This window comes from Sciurus vulgaris (genome assembly GCF_902686455.1).
Source record: "Sciurus vulgaris genome assembly, chromosome: X".
In the NCBI taxonomy this organism is placed as follows: domain Eukaryota; kingdom Metazoa; phylum Chordata; class Mammalia; order Rodentia; family Sciuridae; genus Sciurus; species Sciurus vulgaris.
This window is the reverse complement of record NC_136471.1, coordinates 132,232,207-132,245,739: the sequence shown is the minus strand read 5'-3', so window position 1 is coordinate 132,245,739 and position 13,533 is coordinate 132,232,207. Positions and strand designations below refer to the sequence as shown.

Here is a 13,533-nt window from a genome sequence, read left to right as displayed (position 1 = left end):
AAAAAAGGCCCTGCTTTCTCTCTGGAGTGGAACCAAAGGAGGGTGTCTGGGTCTAAGCCAGTTGGAGAAAGGGAGATGCCCTGGGGTGTAATCCCCAAGGTTTGGTCCATCTCAGTCGAGAGGTGTGAGAGGCAGCATAGCATGCACCTGGCCACCACACACTCTTATCTTGGCCTCCTGGAATGCTGCATGCTGCAGGAAAGAAGTGGATAGTCTTGTCGGGCAGCACGGTTCACAGTGGTGAAACCTTTAGCACCTTGCCTGATGTTGCAAACTGTTTATATTTGTGTGCCACCCTGAGTCAGGGCTTGTCTCAGAATCCTTGAAAGCCAGCATCTGTACTTTTTAATTGCCCTTTAACAAAGGGAATGTATTTGTAAATAAAAATTTGTATAAGACATCAAAGAATTAATAAAGGAATTTAGACTCTTTTTCAGAGTGCCCAGTTTCAGGGCAACCCAGTTGAGGTGGGCCTTGAAGGACAGTTTTCATTCACTGGTATGACATCTTCATCACATTCATTCTTCAATTGACAGCACTGAATAATTACTGAGGGGTGGGGGTGTAGATAGCTCAGTGGTAGAACATGCAAATAGCGTGCCATGCCCCAGCATCAAAACGAACACATAATGCTGACTAGGGGTCCTCTTCTATCTGAGGTATCTCCATTGCCTGAAGTTATTTATTAGGTCAGTACTGGCATCAGGCAAGAATCTGGAAAGTTCTCTATTTTCTGTTTTGTGCTTTTCTCTCAAATGATCAACATATAAAATATGGCCATGTTCTTAGCTGTGGGATATGAAGGTGTGTTTTAAAAAATTTATGAGTTCATTTTAGTTATACATAATAATAGGGTTCATCTTGGCATAATTATACAAGCATGGAATATAATTTCCTCCAGTCCAGTCACTAGTACTTCCCCTTTCCCTCCCCTTCTTTCTCTCCATTTCCTTTTCTCTACTCTTAGTGCTCTTTCTGCTATTTATATATATATATATTTTTTTTTAATTAATGCATTATGGATATACATGAAGGTGAAATTCACTGTGATATATTCATACATGTACCTTGGAAAGTTTGTTCAGATTTATTCCAGTGTTCTTCCCTTTTCGCGCAGTCCTTCTCTCCCCCTCTTCCCAATTCCTTTCCTCTGCTCCACTGATCTCACTCCTATTTTCATGGAAACCACACCATCCCCTGCCACTGACTTTCTTTTTTCCTTATTTTGGTCCAGCTTCTGCATATCAGAGAAAATATTTGACTTTGCTTTTTCTGAGTCTGGCATATTTCATTTGACATGATGAAGGTGGTTTAAATAATCTCTGCAGATAGGCTGGTGAGCAGACACACAGGAATGTGTGTGCGTGTGCACGTGTGAGCACAACATAAAAGACGGGCTGGGTGTAGAAGGTCTGGCATGCATGAGGCCCCACGTTTAATCCCTAATATGGGAGGGAGAGAAAGGGAGGAAAGAATCTGGACGCATACCTGATTTGGTGTTTTGGGTTCTGTCGTTGTTGTTGTTAATTATGAGGAAAAAATGTCTTCACATCCTGACCTAGAAAAGCCAAAGCAATTTATAAACTCCATGTGGTCCTTCTTAGGAGAACTGTGAGGATTAATCAAGTGGACTGCCTAGCTGTAAAATAGCTTACCATTTAATCTGTGGCAAAGCCATCAGACATGCTGATCAACAGAAGGCAAATTGAAGCTACAGGATACAATCCCTTCTCATACCTTTCACGTTTTGAGAGCTTTTTAAAAAATGCTTGATGTTGGTATGGGGGCTGGGATCTAGAGTTAGTTACTTAACATAATTACTTAACATAATTTCCACTGGGGAAGGGGAGGGAGCTGTGGAGGTGGGTTGCTGGTGACTTGTTGCACAGCAGTGTGAATGTTTAAATGCACACTTTAAAACTGGTTAAGATGAGGACTGGGGCACCTCACACAGGAAGCCCTGGGTTACAGCCCCGCACTGCAAAAGAGGGCAGGGGTAAATGGCAAGTCTGACATATATTTTGCCATAAAAAAGTCATTTGTTAATATTTCAAGTCAAAGTCAATATGTTATAAAGACCGCCTTTTACATTCACTGACATTCCTTTGTCTTAATTTTTAATTACTAATTATACATAGAGGGCACTTTTGAATCCTGGGATTTAGTACTAGACATAAAACTCAATAATTTCTTTGTATGTAAATCTTTAATTGGGAAACTTCCAAAGGACAAAGCATAAAGTATCACATGAATTATGTGAATCCTTGCAAAGATATAGGTTGGAATAGCATCTACTTTGAATAGCTGGGAGAACTTCAGTATTGTCTGATAGGACATTAACAGAATAAGAATAGGCTATATTACATAGATATTATATATCTATGCGATTTTCATATCTAATTCAAATCTATGTAATTTTATGTATTCATTTAATTTATCAAATATCAATAATTTAACCAGGAGTCCTCCTCTTTCCTCTAGTCTTATAAAAGTCCTCCATCGTTTACTGATGCAAAAATTGATTTTCAGTCAGTTCTGCTGAATTCCACCTAGGCAGTATGTGCTGCGGCCACAGTAACTAGGGGCGCCTGGCTTGGGGCAGTGCTAACGAGTGTGTCCATGCCACCCTGTGCCCCAACAGCAGGAACTCATCGACAGCATCAGTCGCAAACTGCAAGTGCTCCGGGAAGCCCGGGAGAGCCTGCTGGAGGATATCCAGGCCAACAACGCACTTGGGGACGAGGTGGAGGCCATCGCAAAAGATGTGTGCAAACCCAATGAGTTTGACAAGTTCCGGATGTTCATTGGGGACCTGGACAAAGTGGTGAACCTTCTGCTCTCGCTGTCAGGCCGTCTGGCCCGGGTGGAAAATGCCCTCAATAATTTAGACGACAGTCCATCTCCTGGTGACCGGGTATCTACAAACACATCCACCTGGGAAATGGGAGCAGGACAGTCCTATGGGAATGCTGTCCTTGGGGTGTTGGGAAAGTCAGCTTTTTGAAGCCTAGCACTGTTTGTACGTGGCCTTTCCATCTCCCAGTGCAGGATGGTATTGAGATGTCCAGTGCCCACTTACCTCTCTTTCCTTTTAATGTAGGGAAAGAGAATGCTCTAATAAGATGCAGGGAATGGGGATGGGGGTGCAGGGAGTTGAGCCATGTCATTGGGCTGCTGGGATCCTCCCAAAGAACCATTGCCTCTTTTTGACATCTTTTCACGTACTCCCTCTGATCATTACTCATAATAATCTCTTCTTGGAACACAGTCTTTCTTTTTAACTTTAAACGCATGTCCCTGGGTGGAACTTTTCCTCCTCTTGACAAGTTGTCAGTACTCAGCTATCGATGGTGTTTTGTGATCGCTGCTGCTGTGATTTAGCACCAGTGTGTCCAGATGTCTAGAAAAAAGCAAAGGACTTGTCTAACATTTCTCCCAGTCCAGAAGTATACCACTCTGGGGACAGTTCTCACTGGGTCTTTTAATTCTGTTACATGCAAAATAAGGGAAATAATATCTACTTTGTTGGTTTTACCTCATAGGTTAAGTATCAGTAAAGCATCTAATTTCATTGTTTGCACACAGTAGGCCTTTAAAATAATCACCCTTACGATTAATAAAATACCCACCACTCCATCCATCTCAATAGCTTCCAGGCACTGGTGAGCCCTACTGATTTTAACACCCTGAACTACATTGCTTGAACCAGTTAATATCTGTTTCCCTTTTAATTGGAATGAATTGGCCTCACCTGTCCTCTTTCCATTGTCTCCTTGTTCCACGCACACCCGAGGACCCAGGTGTTCCTCTGAAGCTGGCAGGACACTCTGAGTGCTTGTTGTTGTGGGCACTCTGCAGGAGTAGTATGCCAAGAGCGTTCCTGGTTTGGTCATCATTTAAGAACAGTGATAATAGGCGGGTGTGGTGGCGCATGCCTGTAATCCTGGAGACTTGGGAGGCTGAGGCAGGAGGATCACGAGGATCACAAGCCAGCCTCAGCAAAAGTGAGGTGCTAAGCAACTCAGTGATGAGACCCTGTCTCTAAATAAAATACAAAATAAGACTGGGGATGTGGCCCAGTGGCCGAGTGCCCCTGAGTTCAATCCTCAGTAGCCAAAAAACACCGTGATTAATAACTCTTCTTCAACTGATCTTTTGTGTTTGGCATCTTGCAAAGTGCCACTGGGTCCTTGTTTTCTCCCCTTTGGCCACTGGTCAGTGCCCACTGCAATAGTGCAAGGCAACAGAACAGAATAGATATGCTGGTGCTTACGGAAGTCAGGAACTCTGTCTGGGGATGTCACCCAGTGGTACTGGCTTAGCATGAGCTTGGCCTAAAGTCTGCCTCAGAAAAGAAAGGAAGAAACTTGCTTCTTACAAGTGAATGGCGTCTGCCAGCCTTTTCATGAAGACAGAGAAAATGTTCACCTCAATCCTATCTTAGTTTCCCTTCAACTTGGAGTTGTGTTCTGTGAGCAGAGAGTGATTGTGAGTGTCTTGTATTGGGAACAGGGTCTCCTGGTCCCCAGAACAGGGTCCTTGTAGGGAGTGAGGGGACAGATCCCTTTTAGTCCTCCCTCCTCTCCTGCTCTGCTCCTTCCTTTGCCATTGTCTGCCAATACACGACAGGGTCTCTCTGACACAAGGGTTACAAATCCCACTCTGGAATTCCTTTAGATCATTTCCTTTTCCCCAGATTGCCCACAGTGTTGTCAGGGAACAGCGTTGACACAGAATCCCCAACTTCTTGGCCCCTTATGAACATCTCAGAGGTCTGTAGTTTCTGGTTGCCTGATTACTCTTCTGCTTGCCACGATTTCTGTTGACCATTCAAGGCAGACAGAAGAATGAGGCAGACCATGGCAGGAGACCCACAGGGGCCCAGAAGCTGTTCCTTGGAGGACTGAGGCAAGAGCCTGCCACAGCCACAAGGCACTTGCTGCTCATATCCCGAGCATTTCCGTGTGGGTTCCATCAGATAATCTGATAGATGGCTGTAGGACCAGTCCCCCAAAGCTGCTTGGTTTTCAAGGGGTTAGCTGGAGCGCCTGGCTTCGTCCTGGACTTCAACAGACTCCTTTCTCTCCCTGTCCCTCAACAGCAGTCCCTGCTCGAGAAGCAGAGAGTCCTCATCCAGCAGCATGAGGATGCCAAGGAACTCAAAGAGAACCTAGACCGCCGCGAGCGCATCGTGTTTGACATCCTGGCTGCCTATCTCAGTGAGGACAGCCTGGCGGACTATGCGCACTTCGTCAAGATGAAGTCGGCCCTCATCATCGAGCAGCGGGAACTGGAAGACAAAATACACCTCGGCGAAGAGCAGCTGAAGTGCCTGTTTGACAGTCTGCAGCCCGAAAGAGGCAAATAAGAGAGACCTGTCCCCAGCAGAGGGAGGACACAAAACCTTCAAGCTCCATTCCCAAGGAAGCGAGTGGAAAACCCCAGCCTGTATTTATGTTTTGGAGCGAGATTCCTCCATATAGCACAGTGGCTAGTAGAAAAGCAATAATGTCTGTGTTTGTGTGGGATGTTTATTTAATTTTTTGATTTTCCTTTGGAATGCTGAGCAGAGTTTGCATCATGCATGACTCCACGTCACACCGGCCTCTGCTGGCTGGCGAGGCCCAGTGGAGGCTGTGGGCTGGGCCTGCGGTACATACAAGCGGTCATTTTCAGCAGTGGGGCTGCTGTTCTTCCTGTCCTCAAATGCTGAACCAGCTCCTCGGAAAGTCACCAAGCATGTCCTTGAGGTGCTTGAGAGGGGAGACCCTGGCGCACTTCTCTTGTGACCCATCCGGGCATGGGCTGCTATGTTTTGTCCTTGCTCATTCAACTGTGTGACCATTTGTTGTATCTGTCATCTAATGATGTTCTCTGACCCAGCAAAACTCATGATGATGATGATAATTTATTAATGTGTGGGAAAGGTGAAAGGTTTCCTAATGGTTAAAAACCAGCTGTGAAATGAACAACCTACATGTTGGCTGCATTCAGTCTAAGATTAAAATTACCCCTTAAAGAAATCACATGCATGCTTTAAAACACACCCACACACAGAACAAATAGCTATAGTCCTCACTGACATCAGTGTGATGTTTTCCAGCCAAGTAAAATGACCTGATTAAAAAGTATGTCCAGTAATAATGTTCTTGTTAGTTTCCCAAAACCTATGGAATATTTTTTAAGTGACTTTTCCACCCAGAACATTAGCTTTGTGTGCATATGATCATTAATGATAATTGGAGCCTTTTCTCTTTTCCTCTAAGTCTGTTGCCTGAGGGCCACATTCCTCGTACTGGAAGACTTCTTTCTCTGGTTTTTCAGAAGTCCTGTGGACTGTCTAACTCCCACACTTGATCTTTTTCTGCCACAGTGTTTAAAGATTCTGTGCCCTGTGTCTTGGTTGTAATGGCAGGTTTCTAAAGAGAGTCTTACTCATTAAAACACTGTCATGCCTTGATTGACAAGTCACAGACTAGGAGAAAATACTTGCCAGCCATGTCTCTGACAAAGAATTTGTATCCAGAATGTACAAAGAACTCTCAAAACCCAACGGTAGGGGGGGAAAAAGCCCAATTTAAAAAGTGGGCAAAAGACTTGCGCAGACACTTCACCAAAGAGGATATATGCATGGCAAATAAGCACATTGAAGAGATGCTCAATCACCGGTGGCTTGGTTATTACTTACTTATTTTATGTAGTAATTGTAGGTCTCGTGTGTTTCTTCAGAACATGTTCATCGAACTAGATGCATGGTTAATGGTAAGCAAGTCCCTTGGATGACTTGATGTTTAGGGAATATTAGAACATTTGTTTTATCAAAGGATCCTTTGAATCTTAATTTCCTCTTAATCCCTTAAAGGAAGTTTCTTGCTGGTGGGGAGAGTTCCTCTGTTGGCAGTGACCACAGCCTTCCCAAAACACTTATTAACACGCGTGTGCGTGCGTACCCACACACACACACACACACACACACACGTCTTAACCCAAATCTACACTTCCTGAGCCAGCATTGCTGAGCTGGACTCCAGAGGCACTGTGTTGATGCTATAGTGCATTCTGCACAGCAGAGTCCAAACTGGCAAGCTTCAGTAGTGCAGGCAATAAACCTTGCCTTTGTCACAGCCTACCCATGCCAAAAAGCTGAAGGCCTCTTCAGAAGTGTTTGTTCCTGTTGAATTCAACTAATTCTAACTTGAAACGTCCCTGCTCTACCATTATTTTGCGGCATCTTGCTCCTTCCCACTGGGTAGTACCTTGCTGTTGATGTTGGTCACAGCAGAAAAGCCGAAACTGGCTGTCCGTAGACCTATCAAGAAACTTCAGAGTGTTGTATTTTTAATTTAGACAAAGCTTTTTACCTGTGATCCTTTCCCCTCACATACAGTATTGCGATCATTTTAATGATACGTGTGTAAAATGTGAAAAATCAAATGTGTCTGCACCTAGCCCTTTTGTGTCTTTTTTAGAACTTTCTTCTACATAGCAATACATAGTGCTCTAGTATCCTTTTAGTAAAGCACACATAATCACAACCTTCCCATCTGTTCCCCTGTTTGCCTCTTAAATGTCTGGTTAGCGGGGACCCAAAGATTCCAGTGAGTCGGTGTACATATCTCTGTATATAATGATCTTCTTACATATAAAAACAATCTGGTGCTAATGATTGGCCCTGGGCATTTGTAGATGGTGGCTGATCCTCGCCCTCTTGTCATAGCACAGCTGTGGGACGCTCTGTGTAGCAAGCTTTCTTTTGGTCAGGGGTGTTGTCTGTGACTTGTATCCAGCAGTCCACCATGGGAAATGTGTGCAGATTTCATGCTTGACACTTACCACTTACTATCAACAGATCATCCTGCTTGACTTTAACAAAATAAATAATGTCTCTTCGAGTGACTGGAGCATGTCTTTGATTTATCTATGTTGCAGCTCTTTTAAAAAAAATCAATATGGGGTGTAGCTCAGTTGTAGAGCACATGGGAGTCATGTCAAGATCAATCCCCACCACCAAAAGAACATGACACACACATACCTCATTGTATATCAGATTCTTAAGCCATTTGAGTAAACTTTAGTATTGAATCTATGCTTGTATCTTGTCTGGTTAAGGCCCATCAGTTGTCAGAAAAGGTCAAGAGCACAGGTTGTATCAGTTAGCTCTTGTACCAACACCGATGTGTAACAAATAACTATGAAATCTTAACAGTGTAGAGTGCACATTGTTTACTTAGCTCATGTGTTTGTAGTTCAGTGGCTGATCCAACCTGGGCCCTGCACCAGGCACCTCTCATCTTCCTCCTGGTACCAGCAGTCAGGCCTGGGCATGGCCTTGGCAGATGCATAAGAGAACAAGCCCAGTCATGAAGGTGCTTGTCATGGCTTTGGTCATGTCACACCTGCTAACTTTCCAGTGGCCAAAGCACATTCCATGGCCAAAGTTAAATGGGATGGAACAGGCCCCTCTCTTAAGGAGAAGGAACAGTTGAGTCACGTGGTGATGTGAGATGAAGATAAGAATCAGGGCCCTTAATGGGCTTCATCTGCCACAGCAGTGTGCCAACATGGATAGCATCAAAGCATCCAAAGCCACACAATTTCCCCGCAGCAAAGTCACCTGTATCACTACTTAGTTTTTTGGACATGAGCAAGTGACCTAGCATCATTGAGCCCGTTTCCCCTCTGATTGGACATGTCCTGTGTTGACATAGTGTGCAGATGTGCTGTCCAAGCTGTGATTTGAGTAGTACACTGTTACCTATAGGAGATACTTTCCAAGTCCCCCCGCCACTGCCACCTGCCCTGGTCCTCCAGTGGCTGCCTGAAGCCACAGGTAGTGGTCTAGGTCCTGGAGGTGAATTCATGAGTCTGAGTTGTTTTTCTATTTTAGAAGATGACCAATAGTTGTTCCAGAAAAATAAACACACTGCAGGACAATAGAGAGCAGATAGAATTGCTTACCGCCTCAGCCGGGAACCGGCACTGAATTAGTTTCCTGTGACTGCTGTAAAAAACTGCTATGAACTTAGTGGTTTAGAACATTAATTTATTACCATTCTCAAGGTCAGAAGTCTGGCAAGTCTGTCATCATCCTTACCGAGCTAAAGTCAAAGTATCAGCAGGGCTGTCTTTTGAGGCTCCGAAACACATCATTTCTTTGTTTCCAGCTTCTAGAGACTACCCCATTCCTTTTCTCATGGCCTCTTCCTCCACCTACCAAGTCAGTCTCTGGCTCTGTTTCCATCATCTCATCACTTCCACCAGGACCCTCCTGCTTCCCTCTTTAAACAGTGCTTGTGGTGACAGGGAGCCCACTCAGAAAATCCCAGGTAACCCCCACATCTCAGCATTATTAACTGTCCACAAGATCTTCCCTGCCCCGTGAGGTAGTATGTCCATACTCCTCCCTCCATTTCTCCCTTTGCTCTTTACTTTTTAACAAATCGGAGGTAGACTGGCCACCTGTTTTTGCAATCTGCTTTTTTTACTTTGCAACATTTGGAACGATTTCCCTTAATTGTTCAACGTGATTTTTAGTGACTGTGTGCTATCCTATTTCAAGGGCGTAATATGGCTTACCGGACTAATGTTCTAAATGTACCTGAAAGGAGTTTTTCCCTTTTGTCCTTGTTATAATTTGTCTTTTAAATCTTCACACACAGCTCTGATAAATTCCTTACCATGGAAATAACTGAACAAAACATTCCCATGGAATTTTGACTTCTGTGTAACGTTCAGTACCGAATCCTGCCTAGCTGCTGTTCTTTGCCTGCTTGGCAGCTCTGTTTCCTACAGAAGCTTCACTTGAAGTCTTCTGCAATCTTAGAAGGGTTCCTCACAAATTAGGGGTCTCCTTCCATGTGTTCATGTCTTACCCATGTGGACATGTTTCAACAAGCCTGTAACTCAAGATCCAACTTGGAGGTTGTTTCCCATGAGTTGAACAGTGTGTTTCCTGATGTGAAAATTGTTGGTGGGCTTTGACAACTAGATGCCACTCATCATTGTCTTTTTATCGTATTATTTTTGGTGATACTGGGGATTGTATCCAGGGGCACTCTACCACTGAGCTGTACCCCCAGCCCCTTTTTATTTTGAGATGGGGTCTCATTAATTTCCAAGGCTGGCCTTGAACTTACGATCCTCTGCTTCAGCCTACCAAGATGCTGGAATTACAGGCATGTGCCACCCCACTCCACTGCCAATGCCTTTAAAATGAGTGACCTTACTGCTGGGTACTGTGGCATATGCCTGTAATCTCAGTGACTCAGGAGACCCCGGCAGAGAATCACAAGTTCTAGGCCAGCCTTGACAGTCAGCGACACCCTGCCTTAAAAATAATGAAAGGGGACTGTGGATGTAGCTCAGTGGTAGAGAGCCTCTGGGCTCAATCCCCAGTACCACAAAATAATTTTAAAATAAAAATGGCATTACCTCCAAGTGAGTTAGAAACTTTTGGGGGAGAGGCATGAGAAAGTGATGGGAGACATGTCAGTCAGATCATCTTGCAAGTGACCTCCTGTGATCCTTTAGGACACATATCCACACCCACAGGGGCTTTAATAGACCACAAGGACCTGGGATGAAGACAAGAAACCAAAAGATACTGGAGACCACCAGAGGGATGGTGGCTGCCCTGCCAGTGGTGAAACTAGCAAGTGAGAATTTGGAAGGTCGAGGACAATGAGTGACAGAATGTGACGACAGAATGTGGTAGCTGAAGGGCTTGGCATTGAAAGGCAGGCTGTGGTGTGGATGGGACCCCACTGCTGCCTGGCCCCAATAAGCCAGTGACCAATAGCCAGGAGGGACCTAAGAGGAGCCGTGTCCTCATCAGCCCCGCTGGCCCGAGTCACTGACCATCGTCCTGAGCTGCCAGTTCACTAGAAGAGTGTACTGCTGGTTAGTGTAGACTCTGTCCTTTGTTTTATATTCGTGTGTGTGTGTGTGTGTGTGTGTGTGTGTGTGTGTGTGTAATACACACAACATAACATTCACCATTTGAAACATTTTTAAGGGTGTGGTTCAGTCCCGCTGGCCCATCACTGACCATCGTCCTGAGCTGCCAGTTCACTTGAAGAGTGTACTGCTAGTTAGTGTAGACTCTGTCCCTTGTATATTCATGTGTGTGTGTGTGTGTGTGTGTGTGTGAAATATACACAACATAACATTTACCATTTGGACTATTTTTAAGGGTACGGTTCAGTGTCATGAAGTACACTCCATCTCTCCATTCCTTCCTGCCCCAGCCCCTGGCAACCGCATTCTACTTCTGGTCTCTATGGATGGAGTCCTGCAGGTACCTCATTTAAGTGGAAACACACAGCATTTGATCTTAGTGACTCCTGTTTCACTAAGGTCTTGAGAGAAATACAGACAGGATGGAGCAGGTGTGAAGCAAAGGAACTCATGCACCCTGGCATGTCTGCAGTTCTCAAGGAAGTAGGCAGGGAAAGGGAAGCAACTGGGCATCACCAGGAAGGAGTACAGAGCCAGGAGGCTCTGTGGCCAGGGCCGCCATGCCATGCCCCATTGAGGGGAATCAGGAGCCACTACTGCACCTAGGAAGTCCTCTGTTCCTTCCATTCACCCATACTTTCTCTGCACCAAGCAATGTCTACAGTTATCGCTCAGTGATGAGCAAACAGGTAAAGGCAAGGAAGACCAGAAACAAGGAAGGAAGGAAACAAATCCATACATTTGGGATGGTGACAAAGTGAAGCAGGGAGGAGTGGGGAGCAATGGCATAGGGAGTGCCATTTCTAGGAGACAGGTGAGGACAAGCCTGATTGAGAAGACGCTGTTAGGAAGAGGGGAGCCTGGGGAAGAGCCAGGGAGCAAGTTTGGGCATATTAAGTGTGCATACCTATTAGACAATCAGTGGAGATGTCAGGTGGACGGGGTGTCAGGCCAGAAGTCCAAGAGCATGGAAGAGCCTAGCTAAGTCAGCTTGGTGAGTCACTTTCCAAGTGGACATTAGTCAAACTAAGGCATTTGATTTATAAGTCCCCTGGAACCCCAAGAAACTAACACGGATCAACCCTTCTGAACAGGTCAGTTCACAGCATGCCAATACAATTCAGCTGAGTCCCACTGTTCTCCAGCAAAAGTAACCAGGACTCTTCAAAAGAATAATGGTTCCTTCCTCTGTCAGGACAGAGGAAATGCAAGCAGGAACCTGTGGTACCAGGAAGTAAGCAAGTGCTCAAGAAAGAACTCAGTCATGCTGAAAAAACACCAGAGCAGGGGATCTCATGGCACCTCCTTGGCCATGAGACCATCGCCAATAATTAGACACAGAATCATGGACCCTGAATGTGATGCAATGTGAAGGACACAGGTCAGTCCTGGTTGTCTTAACAGATATGCTAACGTTCATTTCAATCATGAAGAAACTTCTGGCAAATTGAAACTGGTAGATATTTTACAAAATAACTAGGACTCTTTTAGGAATGTTGAAATCAAGAAAGACAATGAAATACTGAGGAACTTTCCTAGACTGGAGGAGACTTAGGAGATAAAACAAAGACAAGGTGGGATTCTGTACTGGGTCCTCAACTAGACAAAAGAGGGGAAAGTGATGGAATTCAGTGGAGACCTGGATCACATCAGTGTTACCAGTGTTTTGGTAGTGGTACCGTGGTTATTTAACATCTTAATGTTAAGATCTCTATTTGGGGAATAGTTGGGTAAAGATTAATAAGAATTCTCAGTTCTATTTTGCAACCCTTAAATAAGTTTGAACTTTTTAAAAACAAGTTTTAAAAGTCAACATGAGTCCCAGCTTTCCTGATAAAAAGCCTATTCAAGATGGTAAACCTTGTAACTCTCTGGCCTACCCAAGTCATTGTCTGTGGTATCAGAGGTGGTAATGAAGTATATAGCTGGAAATAGAAGCATTTGAAATCCTTGGTTAATAGTACCTTGAGAATATAGGGCTTGGACTTGAGTCTCCATAACTGCATTCATCCATAAATGTACATATCTGCCTTTTTTTTCTCACTGGTGAGTTGTTGATTTGACTAGGATGACAGTAGTCAGCAATGGATTCTCTCAAAGGTAAGACATGGTGCTGCCATTAACAATAACAGAAGAGATACCCAAGGGCACATGGAAAGCGTACCTTAAAATAAAGCCCATAAAAATTGACACTTGCCCCCAAATGGAACATTCTTCTCTTCACTGCTGAAAGATTGGAACACACACACACATACACACACGCACACGCACACACACACACACACACACACACACACACAAAAATTGTGGAAAGTAAGTATTTACAAGAAACAACATTTGGAAGTACTGCCTTCCAAACCTTTACATGTGTACAAGTGCATGCATGTTAGAAACAAAAACCAGGTCATATACAGTCACTTGCCTGAGGATATATTTAACTGTATGTGTATACATGTCTGCAAATTCTTTCCTACTTAGCATACAGTGAGGATTTCCTGTTATTAACACATTTTTGAGGATTTCCATGTTGAATTATGGAATTTACTTAAGCAGCCCCCATTGCTTCACATGCCAGAT

General features: G+C 44.4%; 1 protein-coding gene and 1 long non-coding RNA gene across 5 annotated transcripts in view; one reads left to right on the top strand and one right to left on the bottom strand.

Annotated features, from left to right (window-relative positions):
- The window catches only part of SHROOM2 (shroom family member 2), a 125,899-nt gene extending 118,003 nt beyond the window's left edge, over positions 1-7,896 (top strand). For 3 of the 4 annotated variants that reach the window (XM_079123123.1, XM_079123125.1, XM_079123126.1), the window contains exons 9-10: positions 2,642-2,914; positions 5,102-7,896. In XM_079123123.1, coding sequence (XP_078979249.1) covers positions 2,642-2,914; positions 5,102-5,368 — 540 coding nt within the window. In that variant the 3' untranslated portion in view covers positions 5,369-7,896. The remainder of the gene's footprint in view (positions 1-2,641; positions 2,915-5,101) is intronic. The other variant, XM_079123124.1, reaches the window with a different exon arrangement.
- Positions 1-13,533, bottom strand: part of LOC306650885 — a 461,164-nt gene that overhangs the window by 110,300 nt on the left and 337,331 nt on the right. The gene's annotated exons all lie outside the window — the stretch shown is intronic.